This window comes from Fringilla coelebs (genome assembly GCF_963513975.1).
Source record: "Fringilla coelebs genome assembly, chromosome: 1".
NCBI classification, from domain to species: Eukaryota; Metazoa; Chordata; class Aves; order Passeriformes; family Fringillidae; genus Fringilla; species Fringilla coelebs.
Window position 1 is genome coordinate 13057332 of NC_140028.1, and position 27661 is coordinate 13084992.

Here is a 27661-nt window from a genome sequence, read left to right on the forward strand (position 1 = left end):
CCCCGCTCGCTGCCAGGGCGGCTGAGGCAGCGGCCGCGCCGTCCGCGCTCGCCGCGCTCCCGCTCCGGGGCAGCGCCGCGCCGGGAGGATGCGAGTGGGCGCCGCGGGGCGAGGCGAGGGCGCGGGCGGCCGCGGCGTTGGGAGCTCCCGGCCCATCCGCCGCCCCCCCGCCCCGAAAGAAGTGCAGTAGTTTGTGAAGCGCAAGATGGCGGCGCGGCCGTGAGCGCAGGCGGCGGGCGGGCGGCGGCGCGGGCTGAGGGGGCGAGGCGGAGCGGCGCCGGCAGGTAGGGACTCGCTCGGGGGGCTCTCGGCGCCGGGAGGCGGGAGGGTGACCCCGCTGCCCGAGGAGGCGCGCCCTGCGCCCGCCCCCGCTTCCCCCGGGAGCGGGCCGGGCGCTCCTCCGGTAGGGACGGGACAGCGCTGCCGCCCCGGGGCGGGGGCGGCTCCCGGCCAGGGGCCGGGCGGGGCCCGACGGGGACGGCGCCCGCGGGGTGGGCGCGGTGGGGCGGCCGCGCCCTCCCTCCTCCCCATTGTCTGGCGGAGGCGCTGCCCCCGCGGCCGGGGGTCATCGCCCGTCGGGGGCGGCGGGCTCCGGGAGGCAGAGCCGGGGCGTCCCTTGGAAGCGGACTGTGCGTGCCCCCCACCCCCGACCCGCCTCGCAGTGGGGTCAAACCCCTCCGAGGACGAGCTCCTCTCCCCTTTCTTCCTTCCTCCACCCCGTACCGGGAGCCTGCACGGGGCTTTGCTCGCCTCAGGGCGGAGGAGAATCCGTCTGACTCGTCAGTCAGAAAGGAGAATCAAGAAGTTCAATCCCGGTGCGCCCAGAGGAGCCGGCGAGTTCCTGCCCGCTGTCACCGCTGGCGTTCCGGAGGACGGACGGACTGACTGACTGACGGCAGGCAGCGAGCCATGAAGTTCTGGCTCCAGAGTTATCTTGCATCCCGTGGCGTTGCGGTGCGGGGGCGAGCATGAAGGAGCAGTACAGTGTATGTGCAGGCAAAGTTGGGGAAGATGTCTGGTTTACTCCTCTGGGGGTGCCTGGGTTTTGGGGTGCGTTCTGATGCTCAACTCTCCCCTATACCAGGATGTACAGCACTGGAAACCAGCACCAACTTCAATAAACCTTGTAATGGAGGCAGTTCTGGATCTCTGAAAGGGCTCAGAGTATCTGCAGTAGTGATTATTATCTGGTAGGTACTTGCACTTTATTTCTGAGCTGCTTGGTAGGTTAAATAGTTAATGGAAAGATGGGGAAGTTTACTGTGTAGAAAGTGTCACGTAAAATAGCAAAGGCTGAGATGTCTTGGTTTGCAAGCTGGCATAGGTGCCATTTACTCTTAAAATAAGACATACAGAGAGTATATTGAGCATTTCAAAGTGCATATAAGCATTGTGTAAATAAAAAGTGGATTTTGTTATGAAACTTGGTACATGAAAACAAATATTCCCTCGAACATAGGAATGAGAAGGGAATTTTAAAAGCTGTGCTGTTGGTTTTCACCAGCGGTCTGTTTTTTGTTTTTATTCAGAAGGATTTCATGCCAAAAAAAAGAAAGCTTGTGAGTGCTTACAGAAACCCTGTTTAAAACAACCTGTGTGATGTAGACTAGAGGACTGCCCTAAATTAAGACCTCTTGGAGCAAAAATGCATAATTTAGAAACCCTTTTGTTACTTTCTTTAAACATTGCCAGCAAGGCAGTCAGTTCCGCTGGTGGTGTTAAATGAATTCCCCTGAGCGGATTAGAAGTAGATGCCATTTTGTATAACTGAAATTATTTGCTTTTAAATTTAGGCTAGTGGTTCTTGTTTCTTGGCTAGACAGAAAAGCCCTCTGCTCTGATATTTGGATAATGCTTACTATGATTGTCCCCAAACTTGGCTGGGGGAGACATAGTACTTCGAGGTAGAGGTTTCCCTTTTGAGGCTTACTTTCCTACTTTCCTAACGTTTCTTATGGCTCTGTTCTGGATTATTTTGTCTCTTGCAGCAGCTCTCTTGATGTGAGTGCTTTAGCTGGATCCAGTGTCCTGATACCTAGCCTTAACTGCTGTTGTTTGTAACTTGTTTATTACAGGAATAGACAATATTTATCACAAAGTTTGTCACGATACCTACCTTTGGAGACTTAGAGCTATGTGTTGGACGGTTCTCCTTTTGTAGATTCTCCACACTGAAGAATCTGTCAAATAATGGACTTTGTAATAGTGCTAGGATTCCTTTTGTTCCTAGTGTACCCAGAAGGCTGTTTCTTGTGTCTTTTGCTTCACTGGGCCGTCTGTAGCATTTCAGTTAAGCTTATTGCTGTGGCTGAGATTTTCCCCTGGGTTTCCCACGATTTGTTTATAAGTAGTCTGAGGGAAAGGTTTAAATTTTGGGTTAACTTTCTCATCTAGTTGTGATTGGTGACCCGTTTGTTTGTATGTAACTTTAGAAGAGTCCTGTTTGAAAAACAGTCGTTCATCTTTGAAGTCAGATTCTTTCCTTGAGTCTGAATTCAGGATTTTTTGCAGCTTTATAAAGCTGGAATTTTTAAAGAACCAAGTATACATTACCTGTGGGTTTTTTGTTTGTGAATAATAAATACAACTGAGGGACAATCACTTGCAGCTAAGCTATGGCTAACCTTTATTTTGGGGATCAGTTTCTCTTTACCATCAAGCTGAGGTCCTAGTAAAGATTTCACAGTATCAAATTCAGAATTTTTATGTTTCTAATTTTTATAAATCCTGAGCTTGCTGTAAATTTTTCAGAATGATCCGTTAAAATCCTGTCTGATAACAGTTATGGAGTGATGGCGTGAGGGAGTGTTCTGGATGTTTTTAGCTGAGTGCATGGACATGCTGTTCTCTTCTGTATGAAAATGGTCAATATTCCTTCTCCTTGTGCTTTAGATGCAGGGTCATTGATCCATAAATGTCCAAGATGGTTTGCTTCTGAGTTGTCAGGGACTTGTAAACAAGTGATGCAATTTCAGTTTAGTCCCATTTTCCCTTTTGTTTTCTTCCTATTTCCTAAATAGGCAGCAGTAGTGAGTGTAGTGTTCTACTTGTGTAGCTCTCCACTACCTGTCAGTCTTGTCACCTTTGCTGAATATACACCTCTAAGAATGCAGTTTTCTGTTATTATTTAAGTTTCTAATATTGTCAAATTAGGCATTAAAGGGATATGACTACTTATGTTTTCAGCAGTATTAGTTCTATTAATTCGAATTTAGTGTCTTCTATTCTTTTATTCCAATTCATCTTTTCTCTTTTTTCTCTCTTTTCTCTTTTTTCTCTTTTTTTTTTTTTTAATTTTCATGGCTAGTTGAGGACTTTCCCAAATAGTCAAGCCATTTTGCTGCATAAACAGTTCTTTATTTTTCTGTGGAGGTGGAAGCCACCAAAATGATACATTTCCTTATCCTGTACCAACCAGATGGCATTTCATAATTCTATGCCTTGCACCACTTTCACTGGTGGTTCATTTCCAGTTCTGTGGTCTTTCTGTCAAGGAACTGGTTGGCACTTCAGGGGGTCCACTCAGGTCTTTATGATATCCTTCAGAGTTCAGTGAACTGTAATGTATTTCTTAGAACAGTGCCTGTACTATCAGTGGATTCTTTCTAACCAGCTTGAGATCAGCTCAAACTGAGCAAAAGTTGGCTATTGTCATTTGTTAGAAGGTGTGTACCACTGTTTTATCCTTAAGAGCTTTGAGATCATAGGAAGTGTTACAGTTCAGTATAATCTAGAGGGGCAGAACATAACCTACATTTATTGTACCATTAAGATTATAAGGCACATTGTCATGCTAAAGCACAGAAGACAGGAAAATTGCTGAGGACTAAAGGAGGAGCAGATGTAGCGTGATTGGAGAACCTTCAGGAAAAATTGTAAAGAGCTGTCAATATTGCTGCTGTTTGCACTTTTAAAAGATCTAAAAGGTAGCAAAGAACTTAACGTTGCAAACATTCTTTGGCATAATCTCTGCTTGTGCCTGACAGGTCTAAAGGAACTTTATGTATTGTACTTCAAAAGAACAGCTTCTGCATGATGTTTGGAGCCATTTAAGAAAGTGATTTTGGTATTCTGGGCTCACTGCATGCAACTTGGCCTTCTCTAGTGGCGTTTTGCAGTGTGCTGCTCACCTTCCTTGTCTAATGGTCTCACTAGGATTTGGAGGAACTTCACATGCCTTGAGGGCACCCACAGTTTGAAAGCATTGCTCAAGCAAGGCTTGAAGGCTGCCGGTTCTGTTGAAAGAGTGGGCAGACAGAGCTGTGTAATGAGGCGCGTGTAACGCCAGCCCTCGTGTAACGCCAGCCCTCGCTGCTTGGCAGAGCCAGCATCGTTCTGTCAGCACCAAATGCACCTCACCAGACAGAAGGACACAAATGAGCTTTTGAACTTTCTAATGGTTATGGTAAAAGCTCCACATGTTTAGTACTCTGAATCTTCAAAGGATCTTCAAACCACGTTTATTAGATGGAAAATAGCTGTTAGCTCACAATGAATTCTGTGAATGGGTAAGCATAGAGATTTTAGGGCTTGAATCATTGTTTATAGGTTAGGACTGGGATTATTTTAACATTGTTTTAGTTTAGAAAGGTGCTCAGAACTTCATAGATGCAAGTGCATGTTTGTATAGTCCAAGGCAATCTTGGTAGAGGTCTCTAATCTTGCCTTTCTTAAAGCTACGAAATTGATTAACATACACAAAATACGGTACTAATGTGATTACTTTCCTCCCTGTGTTACAATGGAGGAACTTGGTTTGTATGTCAAAATACTGTTGATTTTAAAACTCTCTTATTGGCTCTGTGCATGGGTGTAAGGCTCTGTCTTGGTAATTAGATTAGTTGAGGTCTAGGAATGTTGCGTGTCTGAAAAAGAGTAAAGGGGAAACAGTGGGGATGGAGTCAGGAGAGAACAATTTCTGACTACCTGAGTGTAGAAGGCTGGAAGTAAAATGGTAGTTACAGCTGTAGGCTTCCTCAAAGACTCCAGATTGCTAGTCAATCTTTAGAATATCTTCAAAGTAGAAATATACTGCCTTTTTATACATGGATCAGATGCCCTCAGCAAATCAGTGGAAGTTGAAATCCAACTTGTATGAAGAGGAGTTGGGCCCTTGGCAGCAATTGCCAAGTGAATTAGATGGAGCAGGCATGAAAGCTCAGGAGTTTCTGTTACACAGCAGGATTTCATTTGTAGATGCAGTAAAATTTTTGGAGGGTTCAGCACTGCGCAATGTTCAGCCTTGTTTGCTATGTTGAATACTTAATAGTTCTCTGTCCTCCACACTTCTCAGGGGGATCTGGTCTCACAAAAGGTTCACCACACTTGGAGTGTCATGTGAGTTTGGGTTTTTTGTTCATGGGTCAGTTTGAGGAATTGATGCCCATACAAGGTCCCTGCTGGCATTGTAGGTGTCTGCTTAAATATGATGCAAACACACACTGCTTCACTACTTGTAGCTTATTAGCGTTTTTCAGATTTTACTTATTAATACATTTTACTTAAATTTTTTTGAGAAATTAGTTGGTGAAAAGAGAACTAATTTTTTTTATTGCATTTAAAGTAGTAATTTAGCATGAAAGAGACTACTTTTGGTGAGGTTTTTTGTGAGATGCCTACAACTTTGGGTGTTTATCAGTCCAAAACCATTCATTTTAACTCTGATTCTTGACAAGTAGCTTTTTTTTTTTTAAACTCTTTATTTCCTTGGTTCCTCCATGGGAAATATAAGGCCTTGCTAATATCAGCTGTTCGTTTCTTTAGGGGGAAAGGAGGGAAGAGATGGGAGAAAAAGAGTGGTATTGAAGAAGAGTAAGTTTACTCTTTCTACCCATAGTAAAGAATTAATCACAAGCACACACCCTTAGAAAGATATATTAATCATTGTACATAAAGTCCAGAGAGGGAAAAATTTTACACCACTTTGTAAACTGAAATTCAGATTCCTTTGTTTTGAAAGCTTTCCACTATTGGTATTTGCATGGATGATGACAGTGTGAGCACCATTCCCTGATGTCACACTCACTGACAAAGAGTGAATACTTAGACTGCAGTTTAAACCAGATGCATATGGGCACAAGGTAGTTCTAAGTTTAGAATTTGCAGCTATATGCTGCTTTCTGTGAGTGACTATCCTATTTCCAGATGTAATGCTCAATTACAGATGTAATTACTATCTGTGAATTACTGAACAGGAGCCCTCTTCTTCACCAGGCAACGTTTAAGCCCTGTTGCTGCAGAGAGCTGGCAAGAGAGAGAGGCTGAGGGTGAGAGCTCACTGGAGGGTTAGGACTGAAGATTGCTTTGCACCGGAGCAGCTTCTTCAGCACTACTTTGTGTGGAAAGATTCAGTCATTTCCATCCAAAGCAGTGAAATAAAAAGCTCAGTCAGCCATTTCATCTTGAGATACCCCGCCCTCCAAAACAAATATTAAAAAGAAAATGTAGGTTTTGGTCCATGCATATCCAGTGATTTCCAGTTATTAAGTTGATGCTTGTAATTGGGGTCTAGACAGGCTCTGTTTTGCAAAATATAAGTATCTTTTTAAAATTTCTTTAGAGAGAGTTACAAGATTTATGTAATCCCTTTGATATTATATTTAACCCAATAACAGCTTGAAAAGGAATCTGATTAGCTTACCTTTGTCCTAGATTCAGTTTTAGTATCTAATGTTTAAATGGAGGGGGGATTGATCTTTATTCTTAATGATTCGTGCAGCCTCAAAGCACAGTGGTTTCTAGTTGTGTGCTGCCTTTCCCACTGGGGGATGCAAACAAAAGAACAATAATTTCAGACTCCTCCTTCAGTTTCCAAGAGAACCTTAGCTGCTCAGGGATAGCTTTGAATTTTAAAAGCATCTTTCTTCCAAATTATGTATTGATTGCACACAAAATAGCAGTGCTCTAATATGCAATTTAAAACAAATGCATGATGGTGCTCATTTGTTTTTAATGCTGCTTTTTCCAGCAGAAAAACAAAAAGAGGGTTCTATTCCCATAAACCAGTCTTGCAAAATCCTTACAAACATTTATTAGTCTAGACACAAAATATTCTCACCCAGCCTCAGCTTGATGATGACAAAAAAAAACGCAAGCTAATATTGTACTTGGCTGTCAAAAAAGGAAAAGAGGGAAAAAAAGAAAAAGCTTGCCCCAGGCTAGTGAACCAGTAACATTTTTCTGGGGCTGCTTACAACAACAGATGCATCTTATTCCCATGGGGTTCCCAGGCCTGCCTATTTTCTATGCTAAACTTGGACACTCTTATAAACATTCTCTTTGAGTACCACACCCCATTTGTATCCTGGGTTCTTCTGATTTGGTTGATTTACTAATGATAGCAGACATGTTCATCTTACCTCTCCTGACCTGTCTTTGTATTTCCCTCTCTTGCCCAGCTATCATTTAACTAATGCATTCATTCAAAACCAGTCCTAATATATGGAACCCAGAATAATGGGAGTAGGTGATTTGATCGTAGCTTGAATCTGAACCTTCACCTTACAAACAATTCCTCCTAATTTTGATTTGAATTTATGCTTTCGATACCTTTCGTAAATAGCAAGTGATTCTCATTGTTTGATATCGTGGTAGTTTGCAAAGGTTTTTTTGTAAAGGGATAAATTATATCAGGGATTGTTACTTTATCTCAACATACACTCAGATTATTATTTTTACTTCTGTCCTTTTCCTAGAAAACAGTGAATTATGTTCACTTATATCTTGTTTTTCAGTTAATGAGTAGTTCCTGTTTTTCTAAATTTATGTCTAAAATACATTTGATTTGGAAATTAAAATTTAACTTAATATGCACCTAAATGGCATAACGTCAGTATTATTAAACTACTGTAAATATGTAGCTTATCTAAGAGTACATTTATTTAAACATGACTTTTTCTTTTAAAACTACTGATTTGAGAGACAAATTATGATACCTTTTTAGTACTCCCTAGAGTAAATTTATTGTTTCTATGATGATGTACCCATGTCTGTTAAGATTTTAGCCCTGGCAGAGTTTATCCTTAAACCTGAATTGGAGGTCTTCTACAGAAAAAAAACCTGTCCTGCTTTTTAAAGTTTGAGGCAGGAACTTCTGTCATTCAGGAAATAATTTCTACCTTCACTCAGTGCAGATGTCTACATAGTGAATTTCTGTGTATAAAGTTAGTTGTTAAATGCCAATAATTCAGTGTTTTCACAGAGAATTTCCACCTTAGTTAAGTAAAAAAGTAATGACATAAACTAAAACTATCTGTTATAATACTGATTTTTTTATTCCATTATTAAAAACTTAGCTGTTTGCTACTATAACAGAACTTCCAGCAGTAACTGGTGCTTTTAATGATTATGTCTGGTTTGATGTCAGTAAATAAGATAGGTGTTTCTCCTGTGAGGGACTGTGTTCAGTGTGTTCTTGAAACATTAATGTAAATTAACAAAATCTTTCTGTTTAAAACTTACAGTCTAAATAATAGGTGGTTTAAACATAATACTGATTCTTCTCTTCCTTCCCCCCTCCCCCAGCTGTCATGCTGTTTTGTGCTGTGTAATGTTTTTTAGGCTTTTCTGTTACCTCTTACATATGTTATCAACACATACGGTATTCCTTTAAAAGTTTTACTGCTCATTCTCATTTAAATCAGTGAGAGTATGATTTTGACCCTAGGATATTTAGGCAGCTTTAAGCTACCTATATTTTTTAAAACAGAACTAATCTGTTTTTCCTGTGGTGTTTAAATCTAATGCAAAAAAGAAAAGAGCAGCTCCACAGCTACTAAGGTACACTGTTTTAGTTAATTCCGTATTTTCCACTTAAATCATGTTGTGCTAATTTTCCACCCTTATACTTGAGAGACACAAAGTGAAAGAGGGCAGTCTGTTTTCGGTGACCATCTCTCTTACTTCCCTGCCAGGACTGAACATGGGAGGTTTGTGTTTCTCCTGCAGGGGTGACTCACATGACAGGCAGCTCCAGCAGAGCAGGGCAAAAGGTGCAGCCTCCAGCTTTCCTCAGCCAGTGGCTCCCAAACTGGGGATTGTCCTCTCCAAGGCGCTGAGCAGTGACGAGAGGGGTCACGTGTCTGGCACAGAGTAAGTCACAGAGGTCAGGTTCACAGTCAAAGTTTAAGAATTTAGCCTGGGAAACAGTGGAACAGGGAGCCAGCCCGGTGAAAGACTTGTTGATTTTTGCTGCTGCATTGAAGGCCTTTGTTCAGGTGAGCTGGGAGCAGCGTGGGACTGCTGGGTGCCAGGTCCAGCAGTGCCTGTGAAATGCTGTAACTGCAAACCTCCTGTTCCCTGTGCCACCGGCCGAGACGCTTGTTCTGATCTACTGACTCTTCATTACCCCATGGTAACCTGAGTACACAGTCACCTCTCAGACTTCTGCAGTGACTGTACTTGAGATTCATCTTTCCAATCCACACATTGTACTTGAAAGCCTCTGCAGTCCCCTGTCTTTTACTTTTTTTGTCACTGGACTGATAGGCAGTAAACAATGTTTATCCACTCTCTGGATGAATGATGGGGGCATGGGGTGGGGGTGAGGGAATTGGTCTTGTCACACATAGAATAAGACATTATCTCCCACTGAAATCAGCAGGAGTATCTAAGGAGTACAGTACAGTACTCAGCAGGGGTGTGGAGTCACGTCACTGTTGCAAATAAAAATGCTTTGCTTTTCACAAAGGTTAACTTGGTACACAGTGGTATTTTACTAGATAATTGAGACCTGCAGAGAGTGTTTATGCAGGCAGCTTGGACTATCCTCTTTTTTCTTTGTTATATGATTGAACGCCTCAAAATCCTGAGGAGAAACATTAGAGTAGAAGGTACTTTTGAAGATCGTCTAGTTAAGCATCCTGCTCAAAGCAAGTTATCTGTGATGGTAGGGTTGTTCAGGGTCTTGCCAAGTTTTAAAACTTGCAAGGATGGAACTTCCTTAAAAATCCCAAGCAGATTATTACAAACTCTCCAGACAACTGGTTGCAGTTCCTCACCAGTGCTGAAGTGCTGTTGCTCCACCATCACTATGCCCCTAAAATGTTCTGCAGCAGTCACAGAGTATGTTGGTGTTGCGAGGAAAGACAAGCCTGAGCGAACTTGATAGTCTCATCCTGGTCCTGGCAGTAGTTTAGTGCTGCACTGAGACTACTTACACTTATACCAAGTACTCTGAATACAGAGACAGGAACTTGCATGTTGTATTTTGACTTGTGAATGTGGTGTTCCATGACCAGCATTGCTTGGATCAGGTCAGAGGACAGCATCCTGGAGAACTTCTATAAGATCAGCTGTACTTGCAAGCATGGACATAAAATTCTTCTGCATTTTTCCACTATGGAGGAGTCTGCCAGTAGGTAATAGGTCAATTCTTTGTTGTGTCTGTTCTTACTGATTCAGTTCACAGTTATAAAGCTGGAAACATTATACTGCAAACATTCTGCAGCACCTTAAAAAGAACCTTATAAAATACCAGATCCGAAGTAAAAATTTTTGCATCCAAAGTGGAAATGCAAATCATATGCCATTGAACGTAAAGGACTTCTCATGCACTCTGCACTCCTTGGCTTTCTCACAAAGTGGAAGCAGACCTGCAAGGCTGGGGGAGGCTTTAAGGAGCACATGGGGTAGGAAGCAAGCAGGTGAATCCAAGGCACACAGGAAAGGTTCTGAGCAAGCACATTTGAGCAAAAGTTCATAGTGGACCAAGTGGTAGAGAAGATTCTAAAGAGCAGTTGAAACCTTGAAAATGTGCCTTGCAGTCTTCACCTTAACATGGGATTACTTAGGTTCATGCAGTAGAATTGATCTTTCTGGCTTTTCAATTGACACTCCCAAGTCCTTGTTTTTTCCTCATTCATAAAACACTGGCTCATACAAACACTGTGTTTATACCTTTGTTTGAAGTATTTTGGGATCCTTTACAAGTTGTTTAAATCACAGGTCTGTGTTCTGGTGTATGCATGTGTGGAGCACGTAGCAGTATGTATTAGTGTCACCTGGTCAGTTCACTCCAAGTCCATTTTCAGTTTCTTACAATAGATGGAATGAGAAATTTTCACATTGTTTCTGTCTTGAGGCTGCTATTATTCCCTGTTCATTGAGTTTTGGGGGAACATAAGCTGGTTCTTGAGTAAAATTAACAGAGTGAGGAGGGAGGCAGGGAGAGGAAGACAGGCAATCTCCATATAAAAGCTGTATTATCTTTCTTTTTCTGGGCAGCTCTGTGCCTCAGGGGTTTGACATGGGAACTTGAAATTTGGTATGGATCTGGCCTTGAGGTCTGAGAAATGCATTCCACTGTTAAAAAAAGAAAGGTAGAATTACGAATCACAATGTATCACTACCTTTTTGTATCCATGGTAGAATTTGCAGGATGTTTTATCACCTGCTCTTGATCATACTTTTATTCCTGTCGTGCACATCTGCAGACTGCTTTCAACCACCTGTATTTAATGGATCCTCCTTCTCTGTCTATCTAGGTTTTGTATTGTCATGCACCAGGGTAGGTCTTAACCTGCTGCAGCTCTTTGGGCTTCTGCAAATACCACTGGCCTAGCAGAAGGTACAAAAGCATTGGGAGCTGTACGCCCTGAGACCCAGTCCTACTTTTTAAGGGTAAAGTGCTACTAATACTCTTACTTGCTGTTGAGAAGTACCATTTTGAGTGGTGACAGCCAAATATTAATGAAAGCAGAAAGCAGCCAATGTGAAATCTGGTTTCCAGTGTGATGAGGGCTCGTGCAGTTGGTCAGAATCGGTAGAGAGGGGGAGAGGAGAACGAGACAATCTGTGCTGGGCTGTGAAGTAACCTCGAAATCGTGGGGGTTCCTGCTCAGCACCAGCGATGACTCGGGGATGAGCTGGGCTGTCTGGTGAGGAGACCATCTGCAGGGCTGCAGCTTGGGTCTCTGGAGGAGCTGAGGGCTGTCAGGGGACATGAACTCCAGGAAGTCGAAGGAAGGGCTTGTACTTGCAGCACTGGACTAAGGCCTGGGAAAAGGACTGGCTCTAGAAATTTTTCATCTGGAAGAAAAAAAAAAAATGCAGAATGAAGTTGAAAGGAGCATTTTGTGGAGTTGAATGTGTGCCAGATCATTTCTTTTTAAAGAAGGAAATCTCATGATAATAAAACCTTTTGTTTTGGTGTTTTAAGGAGAAACTTTTTTGATAAAGTTTTTTAAATTAATAATTTCTTACTGTTCTACTTTTTTAAAGCCAACATGAAACATTTGGAGGGTTGAATTAAATGTTTATTCAATGCAGAACACATTAAAATTTGTCTTCATGTCAGTAATTTATTTCTTCATCCTTTCTGTTTTGTATGTAACAGCACAGCAATTAAAATAAAATAGAGCTGTAACTGTGCAAAGAAAAAAAATTCACTGACTCTGCTGCCATTTTATTTGGTATGATAAGCATTTACACAAGTCTGATACTTTCAGAAACAGTCGAGCAGAGATGTCTGAAATTAGAAGGACTGAGTGCTCACAGTTTGAGTTGGGCACTTCAGTCAATAAAATAAAGGTCTGCCAAGGTGCTTGTATCACACAGAAAATACCTGCCTGTGTGACTGAGGAGCAGAGACAGGCACCATTCCTGCTCTTGGTCAGTGTACCCCTGGTTTTTGAGATGTTTGGTCATTAGCTTTATATGGTCAGACACAGAACCTGGTTATGGCTTTTTATATCAAAAGTGGGGGCACAAGTTCCTGTGCTCTCTGCAGAGGTACCTGGCGAATGTGCTGCAACAGAGAACGATCCTGTCGGTCACCAAGCGGTCGCATCTGGCACGGAATTCTGACATTTACTTTGATGGAGCTGTTTGTTACCCATTAAAACCAGCACTGAGAGGAAGTAACTGGGAAAGCCCAGTCACATGTCCTGTGGCAGGCTCCCTTCAGCCACTGCTGGGCTTTGTGTCAGCTTTCCAGTGCTCCATCACGGGTCTGGCTTTGGCACAGCCTGGAGCTCTGCATGGGCACTATAGTAGCTTTTGGTACTTGCCTCCCTCATTACCAGTCTAATGCACAAGGACCCTAAGTGAGCCTTGTCTTTGTAATACGGGAGGACTTCTGCTGAAATCTGTTTGATAAGTTTCATTCCCACGTTGGATTAGACCTTATTTTAAAAGAGGAATCAAATGTAAATATTGCAGGATTAACAGAGATGTGGCTTTATTTTGTAGTCATAAGCAGTAAGGCTCTCTGAACTTTGCAGATAAGGAAGAAGTGAAGAAAATGGCACTGCAACAAAGTCTTTCACCTTTCTCACTGAGAGGCGGCACAGATCAGAGTGTATTAGCCTACACTGAGCTCTGCAGAATAGTTTCTGCCATAGATAAATCTACTCTGAATAAAGGGTCATAGAAGGAGGCTAAACAAAGGATCAACAACTGCATATTGTCATGGGTTCTAAGAAGGCAGCATTTTCTGTGTGAAGTGCTAGGCAGTTCGTAATCTAGGTGGATTTAAAAGTTAGAAGCAGGTTCTATTGCTTCATCTTCTCCTGAGCTGCTCTCTGCATATCCCTAAAATCACATCACATGGGGCTGGATTTTTTTTGGCATGCTTTTCCTGCACACTGGATGGAAGTGTCATACAGCAGACAGGGAGCAGTGCCTTTTCAGAAAGCATACACCCTGAACACACAGTGAATGTTTTATGTAAACTCATTTATTTTTCTTGCTGCATCAGGTACTCCTGTTTGGGGGAGGGAAGGAGGAAGTGAGTAAAAATTTTTTTCTGGAAGCAGGTTCTTTCATGTGTGTTTTCTGTTATCAACTCTATGTCTTTTCCTTCTCAAACTGTAATCAAATGGGCAGAAGGTTTCTGCCTCCGTTTAGAAAATACTTATATAAGTCTTCATACAAATCTGCTATCAAGACAACTTTTAATGCTGAATTCCACTCTGCAATGAATCTGTCTTAATATAATTATTAATTAATTGGGATTGCTAACTGCTCATGTTTTTAAAGAACACTGGCCTGAGAAATTGCCTGCTGAAAGATAAAATATCAGATTCTGGACTTTCAGAAAGTATGCTTGCACTTGCTGGTTTATGTTCCTAGAAAAACATCTGTTTTGTGGGCTGATTTGCTAGGAATGTCAATTCTGTTAAAATCTGAGGTGAAATTACAGAAGGGGATGCAGTGTAAATAAAGTTTTCCTTCAGATTCCTTTATTAAAAAATGCTGCTTTTGACATAAACACCTGGCTTGTTTAATTGCAAACCAAATTACACAATACAATGTCTATATTCACAAGGAGGGATAAAAAGAGAAAATCTTTCACAATATTTTGTCATATATTTGACTTTAAGGTGTGTAAGGGACAAGCAGAACCTTTCACTGAAGTGATGACCTTTCGGAATTCATGGAACATGAGGGAGGTCTCAGTGCCCTAAAGACAGGCAAGCACAAGACTGGGCACAAGACTGCCCAGTCTTAACCAAGGGAAATGCTTGAGCAGAGGAGAACATATTGAGTCTCAGGTCAGTTAGAGGGTTCTTCATTTCCAGCTCCATACCGGAAGAACTTACTAAAAGGAACAGTCTATAAGAGCCTCGAGAATTGTAACAAGGCCCCTAGAATGGTGGATTTGGCAAAACCACACTGTTACTTCATTTTTTTGGAGTTGTGGTGCAGAATGTTGCAGACCTTACTGAAGTCAAGCTATGTGGCAAGGTCCCACACATTCTTGTAAGCAGAACAGGAGAGGTATTTTAGAGGAAATGAAGAGTCCAAGGATGATGCATAATTGGCTGGATAAACTGCTCAAATGTGAGTTTTAATAATCCCCTGTTTAATTGAGAGAACATGTCAAGCAGTATTGCTACAGGTGGAATAATCACATTAGCTCCAGGCAGGAGGGAATGGAGGTTTCTCTAAAGTCTGTAGAGGAAAGAAGGCTGGGAAGGGTTGCAGGCATCTCACTCTCTTGAGATTTTACTGAATGATGTTACAGTCTTCATAGCCATGAATTAAACAGGGTTTTGACATCACAACATCGTTTAAAAAGAAAAAAATTACACAGTATAGTCAGAAGAAGAGAGAAGCAGCTTTTTTTTACTGAGACCTGTTTGCATCAAAGAAAAGTGTGGCTATCTTGGTAAACAGAGGAGGGACACAATAACCTGCTTATGCACCATAAGCAAAACTGAAGCACAGCAGAGATGTGATAGAGATTTAGCTAAAAGCCTGCAGGTGCTGCAATTGCACATAGACCTGTTGGCTTACAGGCACTGTGAACGCTGTTGGGTGCACGAGGAGACTGGAGAAGAACATTTGTTGATTTGTTGAACAGGTTTTCCATTTTATTCCTTATCTCCAGCCTTTCCTTCAGCATGCTTCAATATTGCATGTCAGATCAAATGTTGCTTTTACTTGCAGTCCAGGCCATCCCAGAATGGGACCCTTGGCAAGCACCTAAGCTCGCTCAGACTGCCCTGTGTATAGATCTATGTGCTGTGCTGGGGATGAGGTAGTGCAGAGTACCACGATCACTTCTCAAAACACAACTTCAGCCAGAAAAACTAGCTGTTAAATTGCTTTTTAAAATAGGCATTTCTGACATTTCTGAAATTTTACTCAAAATCACAGAAACATTAGGTAATACCACCCAGCTCTTCCCCCAGAGCATTGCTCAACGTTGTCTTGGCAGTTGTCTTCCCTTTTGTCAAGAGCCCTCCAGCCCCACAGAGAAGCAGCACAGTTAATAATGCTCTACCTCTTGTCCCTTGGGACACTGAGACAAATGGATCTGGTTATCTTTGCTTCATGGTTCCCTCGCTGCAAAGAGAAATGAGGTGGCCTGCAATAGGTACTTGGTACATACATGAAAATAAATATCTTTTGCACTTCTGTGCTCAGTTTTATAGACTGCAGCTATTAACTTGTGGAAGAAAGATATCTTTCTACTCCAGTATCATTAAATAATTGTAACCCTGGAATGATGATTACCCAAGATTAATTGAGCATTTTCAGTGTCCTTAATGCCATGTAACCATATCCTTGGCTTAAAAAGCATATCATGTGAGGCTCTGCACTTTGGATGTAGTCACAGATGTAGTGCAGAGGGTGGCTGTTTAGAACATTCAAGGAGGATATTTATGAAGCAGTAGGTGACACACAGTTTCAAAAACAGAGCTTACAAGCAGCACTGGGTGAACTGGGATGAACACTTTCATCTTTTGCCTAAAGAAAAAATGTGAAGCTAAGGCTTCTGCTTGGGATATCAGTCTTTAATGTTTTTTCTCTCTCTGTTACAGATTACATAATCAGTCATGTCTCTGTTAATGCATAGTGGCATGAAATAGTTAATTGCCAAGTGCTAGCAATCACCTTTTATTGGTTTGGGGTTGGTCTTCAATTGGAGAATGACATTTGGGAAACTAGGAAGAAAGGATAGTTGTCTTTTGTCTGTCAGAGTGTCTTAAAAAGACATTGTTTTGCCTGTTTTCAGACGTGGAAGAAAGGTCTTGCACATGGTTGTGCTTGCATGTATAATGCAATAGAAAAATACTGTAAACCTGCCTTTTCTGGGACACTTCACAGCCTGTGACATGAAAGACATGACAGCCAGTAGTGGAGATTTCATACTGGGCTCAAGTAAGTGATAGGAAGGACTTGAGCTCACAGAACGGTCGAGAGACATTGTCATAGCTTAGGCAAAGCAGTCCAAGGGCAAGACTGACCTCAGCACTGTGCCAAAAAAAAGGCTTCTGAAGCAAGGGAAACAGTCAGGAAGTTAACCTGTTTTACACCATTCTGTTGTTTCATGAACTGAAACAAATTTCAGTCTGTAGTAAGTGGATTGGATTTTGCCTTTCTTATCATAGATTCAATTATCTCTTCTTGGAATGGGTCTGCTGGTTTCAGGGGATGAGCAGTGGCACACTAAACCCCAAAGGACTGAATTACCTTAAACTGTAATATGTAGCAAAATAGAAATTATTATTTAAATTAAACTAATTCCACTGTCTCTTCTTTACTACAGGTGGTGGATGTGGACTTTAAAACAGTGTGTCTCAACATCTCATCCTCAACTATTTTTAATCTGATTGCACTACGAAAGAAAAGCTGCTAATGGGATAAATGTTGAGACTTTACAAGAACTGACTTGAAGTACCGAAAGCCATTATTATTATTATTTTATAATAACTATTATTAATCAAGAAGAGCTTGAAGCTAAGTCTATATCTGACCAGTCGTTATCACTTTCAGAGTAACAGTCATGGCAAGTAAACGAAAATCAACAACACCCTGCATGGTCTTAGCCAATGAGCAGGATCCAGATCTAGAAATGGTGTCAGACTTGGAGGAAGGACCACCTGTGCTCACACCAGCAGATAACCCCACAGCAGAGGGTGTGACAAGTGATGAGGATGTACACGAGTATGTGGATTCAGACAATAAGAAAAACACAAATAAAGTAGAAGGTGGTTATGAGTGTAAATACTGTACTTTTCAGACTCCAGATCTCAATATGTTTACCTTTCATGTGGATTCAGAACACCCCAACGTAGTATTAAATTCATCCTACGTTTGTTTAGAATGTAATTTCCTTACCAAAAGATATGATGCCCTCTCAGAACATAATTTGAAGCACCACCCTGGAGAGGAGAATTTTAAATTGACTATGGTGAAACGTAATAACCAGACAATCTTTGAACAGACAGTAAATGATCTCACTTTTGATGGTAGTTTTGTTAGAGAAGAAAATGCTGGACAGGCTGACTCTTCTGAGGTCCCCTCATCAGGGATCTCCATTAGCAAAACTCCTATAATGAAAATGATGAAAAGCAAACCTGAGGCTAAACGTATTGCTGTTTTCCACAATGTAGTTGATGACATTCCTGGTGAAGAAAAGGGAACTGAAAATGAGCCAAACTCTGAAGAAGTTGTAGAAAACCCCCCACCGGCAGTTTCTGAATCAAAACCAAGCCATTCAGTTGTGTGCAGTGCAGCAGATGTGGCTGGGGCAGTAGTGACCCCGGCACCAGTGCTTCAGCCTGGGGTGGCACAGGTTATAACAGCTGTTACAGCTCCACAGAACTCAAACCTGATTCCAAAAGTCCTAATACCTGTAAATAGCATTCCAGCCTATAACACTGCTTTGGATAACAATCCTCTTTTGCTTAACACCTACAACAAATTCCCATATCCAACCATGTCAGAAATCACTGTTCTTTCCTCTCAAGCAAAGTACACGGAAGAGCAGATTAAAATATGGTTTTCTGCTCAGCGTCTGAAACACGGAGTGAGTTGGACGCCAGAGGAGGTGGAGGAAGCAAGGAGGAAACAATTTAATGGCACAGTGCATACTGTGCCACAGACCATTACTGTTATTCCAGCACACATTTCAGCCGCTAGCAATGGCTTACCTTCAATTTTACAGACATGCCAAATAGTTGGTCAGCCAGGACTTGTTCTCACTCAAGTTGCAGGTACAAATACGTTACCAGTAACAGCCCCAATAGCTTTGACTGTAGCAGGAGTCCCAAACCAAACGCAGTTACAGAAGAGTCAGATTCACAGTGCTCAGCCTATTGCAGAAACCAAACAAGTTGCTGCCATTCCAGCCCCTCAGCCTATCAAAAATGAATCCACGCTGATGAATCCTGACTCCTTTGGCATCCGAGCAAAAAAAACTAAGGAACAACTGGCAGAATTGAAAGTCAGCTACCTTAAAAACCAGTTTCCTCAAGACTCAGAAATTGTTAGACTTATGAAAATAACAGGCCTCACTAAAGGAGAGATCAAAAAGTGGTTCAGTGATACACGCTACAATCAAAGAAACTCAAAGAATAACCACGGGATTCATCTTAACAGTGATTCATGTGCCACCATTGTTATTGATTCAAGTGATGAAATGAATGAATCTCCAACAGGAGTCACTCCACAGAGCAAGCCATCTTGGGGTACTTTTCCTGATTTCACCCCACAGAAATTCAAAGAGAAGACTTCTGAACAACTGCAAGTCCTCCAAGCAAGTTTTCTTAATAACCCTGTCCTTACTGAAGAAGAGATGAATAGATTAAGAGCCCAAACAAAACTGACCAGAAGAGAGATTGATGCCTGGTTTACAGAAAAAAGGAAATCAAATGTCTTGAAGGAAGAGGGAGCTGACATGAATGAAACCAATGCTGGCAGCTCAAAAGAGGAGTCTGGAGAAACATCTGTGGGAGATGGAGCAGCAGGAACAAAATCAGGGTGTTCTACTTCAAGCAAAATAGGCAAAAAATCACCAGAGCAGTTGCACATGCTCAAAAGTTCCTTTGTCCGTACTCAGTGGCCATCTCCACAAGAATACAACAAGCTGGCAGAAGAAACTGGGCTTCCAAGATCAGAAATTGTGAGCTGGTTTGGAGATACTCGCTATGCCTGGAAAAATGGTGGATTGAAATGGTATTACTATTACCAGAGTGCCAGTGCAAACAGCCTGAATGGCCAAGGCTTTGCAAGGAAGAGAGGGAGAGGAAGACCAAAGGGGAGGGGAAGAGGGAGGCCTCGGGGGAGGCCTCGGGGAAGCAAGAGGTTAAATTGTTGGGACAGAGGTGTATCTGTCATAAAATTTAAAACTGGAACAGCAATCCTGAAGGACTATTATATGAAGCACAAATTCCTTAATGAGCAAGACCTTGATGAACTGGTAGCCAAATCTCACATGGGATATGAGCAGGTCAGAGAATGGTTTGCAGAAAGGCAAAGAAGATTAGAACTTGGAATAGAGCTGTTTGATGAGAATGAGGAGGAAGATGAAATGCTGGATGATCAGGAGGATGAGGAAGAAACAGATGATAGTGATACTTGGGAACCCCCCAGACATGTTAAACGTAAACTTTCAAAAACAGACTGATGTACAATTTGGAATTTGGGGCAAAAAACCTATGAATTAGGTTTGATGTTGTGGTGAAGAGCCAAATGATTTTTCATGGCCTTCAGTTTAGCAAGCAGTTGCTCAGCATCTTCCTTCCACCTAAGAGTACATGGGCAAGATGCTGCCTGTGCAGGCAAGAACTGTTTGCTTTGTTGCTACAAGAGATGAACATCTTCAGGCCTGGCCTGGGACCGGCGGTTACAACCCAGATCAAGTTCAGCTCCTCGTTTTCCACGCTACCGATGGGAAGGTTCATGTTCATCATACACCTGACTGCTTCTCAATATTTAATTGCCTTATGTTGTTTAATTCCAAAAAAAACACACTTTTTTTTGTTGTTGTTGTCGCTGTAAGAGAACATTGCCTGCTTGTGAAGGAGGAAAACACAAAAACATTAGATGTCTTTTTGCAAACATCACTTCATCTGAAAGGTTTCAAGGCCTGGGTTTATTTCTTAAGGAAAGCGTTGAAAACAAAAGAGAAGGGGAAAAGTGTGACAAAAGGAACCAATGAACCTAGGGGTGAGGATTGATTGGTTTCAGAAAGTAAGGTGATATCTGCACCTTTTGCATATCTTCAGAGTGTTTTGGGTTTACAGAACTTGGACTGAAGTGTTCCTTGTTGATAATTATGAGATAACTGAATGAGTCTGATGCTAGAAGATGCTTTTTGTTACAGTCAGTGTAATCAGTGTATCCCACATCAATCTAATTTAAATGCCTGATAGACTTGATGCAGTTAATAGTAACACTCACTTCTACCTTGTGCATTCTTTCCTTTGTTGGAAATGGTAAAAGAAGTAATTTCTTGAAATCTGACTGAGTTTTAAGGTTAAAAAAAGACAAAAACTGCCTAAAAGTTGTTCAGCGTTGCCTAGGGGTTTGTAAGAATACACAGACACAGAGATGAAAAACATCTTTGGGTACTAGTAAGAAAGGTTTTCCGGTAAGCTGTGGCAATGACGTGGTGTTTAATTCACAAACAAAATGAAGTTATATGGCTTTTAGATGCTTTGTAATTACAAACACGTTAGTGTTGAATTGTTCTTCAGTGATAGCCCAGTTGAGTGATGTGTGTGCAGGCTTAACTGTAAGACATCCTCATTGAACTCACCACTGTGCTGAGTGCTCCCAGGACTGCTGGATGAACACGCCTGTTTCTGGAGGTGGTTTGATCTACCTGAACTGAACTCCAGAAGTAGTTTAATCTGATATAAAACATTCCCATCTTAAATAGGTGTATATAAAATTATGAGAAAAAGCTATTTGGTCTCAATACTGTGAAGTTATAGTGCAGTTTGAATTAGCAACTTAAAACAATGGGCCAAATTCACACAAATTTAGTCTAGGCAGATGTTTGGCATTCTAGAGAACTATTGCTCTGAGGAAGAGTAGTTTGTATTTTTGCTACTGCCAGCCTGCATTTTTAGGGATAAGTTACTTTATATTTAGATGTCAAAAGATGCTGATGAATTGGTGCTGCTGTCACCAGCATTGTCTGCTTTTACATTGGCACTAATGGATACTAGCAATCTGCTTTTGCACATCTGACAGCATCTTCTCTGTAGGCTTCTGCATCTGATGACTAATGAGGACAGATTGGTGCAGAGAACATGGGACCTAATGTCTCCCCATCTCCAAGAACCTATGCTAGAATTCTAGAATTAGTCTTTCTTCTGGACTATGATAACAAAAAAAAAACCAAGAAAGCCCTTTTAGTCATCATTTTGTGAAGCAGAGAAGTCTGTGTTGGATCTGGTTTTCATATCTGATTGTGGGTGAAGCCCAGGCTAAAGTAAGAAAGGAAGTAATGTCTGACAAAAAAATATTATTAACCTCCCAAACCTTCCTCTGTGGATTCTTATAGCTGCCCTTCTGCTCACAGATTGAATAAGCTCCCTGAGTGTCAGGAGGATGTTTCATAGGAAAGCCATTTACTGGGTTACCTCTTCTGACTGTTTTAGGATTATTGAGGACAAAAAGGCAATAGCTTATGGTATATGTCATGAATTTGATGATGAAACTATTCCCTGGCTTCCAAGGCTCAAGTTGGTGAGACACAAAGTGGCCAGCATTGCTAGAGAGGAATAGCCAAGAATCCTTCATTTTAACTTTGGAGTGGGGCAGAAGCAACCCCATGTTGTCACCATATTTCACAGAAGTGTTTCTGACTCTGCATGTGAGGTGGTACAAGAGAGATCAAGATTTGGCCTTTTCAGCATGGGGTAGGGAGGGATTCTCATTTGTGTGGTAATAGTGTAGTAGTATGCTGTTGTAGATGCCAGCAGATAAAAGAAAGACTCACGCAAGCTTCAAGCTCTGTTGGGAATACAGGGTCAAAAATCTGTGCTTGCTGAGTAGGAAAGAACAAAGCCAGAAGGAAAAGATGCTATTTTTAAGTTTCCAAAAATATTAAACCAAATCCTTGGGAATATGCCTCTAGCAAGCAAAATCTGGAGTTGCCTTAATCCTTGAAGTTGACCCAGAATTAATTTTCTTTTAAAAAAACCCAAAAACCCAAAACAACCAAGCAGCTTGTCCAAATAAATATCTCCATTTTTGTTAGCAGAGACTTATTTAGGTTAGCTAGGAATTCTGTCTTTAAAAAATGGGGGAAAATACAAAGATCCAAGTTAATTACGTGATTGAACTGGGATATTTTCCACTTTGGCAGTGTTCTAGTAAATAACACTCAGCTACAAAGGTAGGCCTTAGCACATCTGGTCTGAAAAACACAGGAAGAGGAAATACATTGTTTATCAGACTAAATATAGTTGGATTGGAGGTCTTCTTTCAGTTGAATGGTCAGAGACAGTGGCTGATGCATTCTGGGCCAGATTTTTGGTTCTTGTAAATATTAGAGTTTCATGTATTCCACTGGTTATACCAGTGTTTACAGCCCAATGAGAAAATTATCTCTTTGCAGAACATAAAATTTAAATTAAACCATGTGCTGTGGATCAGCTAATGAGAGATGCAGAGTCCACACATAGCATGTTGGGCTACGTGCACATTTTAAGCCTTTCAGTTGTGCTAAGGATGAGGAAAATCTGGGTGGGTTTAGCCTGGAGACAGAAGTTGTATGCATTCATTATTGCCCACAGTCTGACAGTTATTTCTGTTTGAAGAGTCCATTAATTACCAGTGTGTTTCATGTTTACAACATATGTATATTTGCACTGACAGAGAGGCAAACTCCTTCCAGAGGCCTCCCATGTCAGGACTGACAGGGGTAGCGTTGGAAACTGCTGTGGTCAGTTGTACCTGTGATTTGTGGTCATGGCTGGTGGGAACTCAAAGCTGCTGGTAACAGTGGTTTAGCCCAGATTCATCTCAGCCACCCTTAGGCTGCTGTGGGCACTGTACAGTCACTGAGAGAAACAGAGATGGCCTGGTGGGTGCAAAGGATGGCACCTTCTCATTCTACCAGTCCCCTGGAAAGTCCCTGAACTTAAGCACATCAGCAAGTGTCTTAATCTATTATGATTCCAAGCACCTCTGTGCCCATCAGCAGTGCACCCCTGCAAGCCTGGCACCCTCCTGTAATTTATGCACACTTCCAAGGTGTTTTGGAAGCTGTTTGGACTGAGTTATGCTGGCAATGGGAAAGGAAGTGGAAAGAAAATATATCTGCCCAGGAGTGAGTGTCCATCTGACTTTATTGATTTTCCTGCATGGTAAGGACTGTGTCTAGATGAACCTGTGGTATGATTTCTGTGGAGCTTCACCTCTTAGGTTTGAGCTCATGAGCCAGGCTTCAGTGATTGCCACTGACACTGAGACAAAGAAACTCTGATCTGGCTTAGATCTTACCTCTGGGTGGCTGGTTTCCCAGTCTTCGTTGGGACCACTATGTCAGAATTCAGTTGTGAACATCAGTTCCTTTAGAGCTAAGCTAGTGCATTTCTCTTCATCTGCTGTTTGTGCCAGGACTGCCTGCTCTCATGATGCTAGTTGTGCTGTCTCTGGTATTCAGCTAAAGAGAGAATACAGATAATCCTGTGCCAGAATGGAGAGGGAAAGGCCTAAAAGACAGAAAGCAGTGTTACAGCCGGGGACCTCATCCACCATCACAGTCTCGTCCCACTTCATGGCATGTTTCACCCTCACTTCCGAGTGCAGTGAAAGAGCACAGTTCCATCTTAAACAGTGCTGTCTTCCCAGCATCACCTCTCAATGACCCCAAAGTTAGTGTTGGAAAAGAGAAACTCAAGCCTATATTCCCCTGGAGGTTTGAATGAACTAACAGTGCTGGCTTGTAAGAAGTGAACAGAAGGGAAAACACAGAAGCTTGAAGGTTCTGACTTTTGCTTGCCCTGCAGAATTTACTTTTCTAGAAGTTGATAAGCAAAACAAGTTTAACTCCTGTTCTGACAGAAGGAGTAAGTTATTACAGTCACTCCTTTTTAGCACATAGAAATCTGTCTGAAAGCAAAGAGGAAAGATACCTAGTACCTGATTATTAGAATTTAGTGTATTATCTCTAATACACTTTAGTAAGTGAGGCCATGCCTTTTTTAACCTTGTCTGGTACCATGTTGAAAACTGCTTTTTCTTTACCTTATGAACTGTAATTCATAATTCAGAGTTACTGATTGTAACTTCGATTATTGGGAAATTCATGCAGTATCCACACATGACATGAAATAATTTTCTAATGGATGATTTGCTCACCTTGAACAAAAGCAGATTTTCTTTTTCTCTCCAAGAAATGCTTGAGGCAGGCAAATGCAGTCCCCTCTCCAGAGCAAAGAAAGGATTTCTGGATCCCATACAAAGTGATTCATGACTGCACACGGTCCCTGTAGGCCAGAAAGCCCAAAGATGCAGACATTCTCCTCCTCCGTTTTCCTCTGAAATGAGAGCACAGCAGTAACTGACAACTGATCTCTGGCTGCTGAGTAACCAGGCTGTGGTTTAAGGTGGGGAGTGTTTTCCCTTTTGCACTTAATGGAGTACTGTGTATTCAGGCTGGATGTCAGTATTTGCTTCTGTAAATATGGTAGTACCAATTTGCATCCTCCACCTGAGTCCAATACCTGTCTATATTCATATCTCCCAAGGAGAGAAGATAATCTTTAAGCTTCTGTAGTGTTAAATATCCCTGCCCTAACCTGAAGGCACAAAGGTAGAGTGCAATTAAATATAGCTATTTTCTTTAATTTATTTTTTGCTTTGAAAACAATTTTGCTTGCATTCAGTAGTAATAGAGAGATAGTATCAATGACCAGAGAACAGTAGAACTTTAAGAATTGTTTATAATACCTGGAATGATGGTGTAAGTAAAAGATGGAAAGGGCTAGTAGAGGATTCAGTTCCCTGCACTGAACAGTGCAGGGTTACGTCTGAATTCTCCATCCAGTTTGTGATATCCTAGGATAAGTAGATTTACCAAGAAGCATGACACAAACTTATCAGGTCAAGTTACTTGAGGTTTGCTGATGTATTAAAATTCTGTAGGAAAATATTTTAAAATAAGAATTTCAACAGAAAGTGAAAAATCCCCTTAATGGCTATTAACACACAATAACTCAAATTTCTGCATTTTTTCCCCACTTCTAAAAAGGGATATTTTGAAGCACAGGTGGGTTATAGCCAGTATTTCGAAGTTCAGTGGTTGGAGTTCTTGGGGATTTTTCTCTTTCTGTGGTGAAGAGCATCTGCACCTTTTCAGTGAACAGTTGTTGCAAAACCAAGTCACACAACCTTACAAAATGTAGAGGGATAACTGAGCAGTCTGTAGCACTTTTCATGAATTAAGGTGGGATTTGTCTGATGCATGTTGATGTCTGCAGTGGGGCAAGACACTGTAGGTGGTCAGCACAGCAAGGAATGCAAACCTGGTCATCCTGCATGCCTGGAGTGGCTCAGGAACTGCACCCCAGCTCCACTGACTTACCCTGACTTGCAGGCAGCTGCTGACGCTGCAGACATCTGACATTACAGAGAGAGATCTGGCTGGATGGCAGCACTGATCTTTGTGTTGTGCTTACAAGTGGTACTGACCTCTGCTTCCAACTTGATGCTTGTTGGGAAATGAGGCTTTTTTTTTCTTCTTTTATTTAGAGCAGGTAGCACTACAGTGGTGGATAAAGTAACTGATCCTTGGTTATAATACTGTGGCATAAAAATGCTTTGGGTTTTCTCAAGTATTTTAGAGATAAGGTTACTGTGTGAACATTGGACTGTGCATAACCTGGAATGTGTTAGGACACATAATATTTGTGTCCTGGTTGATGAAAGTATTTCCTTATGTTTATTCAGTACTAGATACCTATCATGAAACTGTCCCTAAAGAATCTGCTAGAATGACAGAAGAGTCAAGTCCTCATCTATGCTATGAAATGATCAACCACAAGAGCTCTGCTGTGATTTCAGAATGTTCCCCCATCTTCCAATTTCTGCTTACAAAAGTATTTCCAACCCTGCATAGTTGGCTATCTGCATGTTTGCTTACAGTCTGTACAGAAATGCACTAAAATGAGTTGCCCTACCTGGGAAGGCTTTATATTGTACAGAAAATGTGGCACTAGGTACTGCTCTTCATGTGCACAGGAGAGTTAACAGGTGTCAGTCTCGTTTACAGAAATGATGGCGCTTTGCAATTTTCTATAATATATTGCAATATATTTAAATGTCCTGTTTGACATGTGAAATGAAATTAAGTTAATGCATTGTTATGTATTTGAAGTATGAGGAAGATGATTCACTAACAACCAGCAAGGTTTTTAGAAAGGTGTCCAGTATGTAGCTGTCTGTGTGATCTGTCTGGTGTACGTGATATTAAAGGAAGCAACAATACTGTCACTGTTTAGAATGAAGAGTTTCTTTTGAATGATGCAATAGCTTACAATGTCTTTCCTTTGTAGCTGCCCAGTGTGGTGAAGGGGAAGCAATTCTTGAAAAATTTCAAGATAACTGGTTAACTGTGAATGGGCCTAATCTTTCGTGAACCCAAGAAAATTTTTGGACACACACAGGACTTGAATACTCAAAAGGATTGGAACTTAGTGTTGTGCCAAAGTTAAACTACTGCAGTTGGCAGTTCTGCACTGTAAATAGAAGACTGATTAAAAGACAGCTTGTAAAAAAAAAATCAAATTTTAATACAGTATGTTTTTATTCTGATACATGATGGAAACATTCTGTTTTAAACCTTTTTTGAAGAGGCATCAGTGACCACTAGATTTTGTCCTCTTATATTTTGTTTGGCCTAATACTATATGTTTTAGTAAGATGGGCTTTATTGCCTGTGTTCTTTGATATGTGATTAAGCTTATAGCTTTGAGTGACCAAACATTTTACAGAGTAAAAGTTCTTAGAAACAGTATAATGTAACTGATATTTCTGTGTCTTATTTATCAGGCTCTGCACAAACTTGGAAAGTTGTGCTGGACTTGTACAACTCCTATATGGGAACGCAGCATACTTCTGGATATTACAAACCTAAGCCTTTGTGGCTGTATGGATCTTGTCTTTGGATTTATTTTTGTTATTTTTTTGAGGCAAAGAAACGAATGGATGCTGCTGTAAAATATTTGTAATATTGCCATTATTTCTTTCTGTAGCAATTATTGCTTTTGCTTCAACAGATAAAGAAAATAAATCAGAGATAGAAAAATCCTAAAGACGCTGATAGAAGAAAGGATCATGTGAGAACTTCTGAAAATAAACTTTGTACCAAAAATTTGAAAACAGAAATAATGGAATAAATGTCTCCTTACTGAGTGTGTGTGGTTTTAAGAGGTGGTGTGGAAACCAGGAATCATGTCTGTATGAAAAT

The 27661-nt window shown here is 41.3% G+C and overlaps 1 protein-coding gene across 2 annotated transcripts; it reads left to right on the top strand.

The window, feature by feature from the left end:
* Nucleotides 1-27661, top strand: ZHX1 (zinc fingers and homeoboxes 1). Of its 2 annotated transcripts, none has more exons than XM_084220334.1 (3): nucleotides 1-284; nucleotides 1085-1190; nucleotides 16997-27661. In XM_084220334.1, the coding sequence occupies exon 3, from the start codon at nucleotides 17234-17236 to the stop codon at nucleotides 19856-19858; it is 2625 nt and encodes an 874-aa protein (XP_084076460.1). In that variant the 5' UTR covers nucleotides 1-284; nucleotides 1085-1190; nucleotides 16997-17233; the 3' UTR covers nucleotides 19859-27661. The 2 variants fall into 2 exon arrangements, with proteins under 2 accessions (XP_084076460.1, XP_084076459.1); XM_084220333.1 differs by lacking the exon at nucleotides 1-284 and adding an exon at nucleotides 811-986.

Coding starts and splice junctions, on each gene's coding strand:
- ZHX1 (XM_084220334.1), top strand. CDS start 17,234: ATGGCAAGTAAACGAAAATCAACAACACCCTGCATGGTCTTAGCCAAT.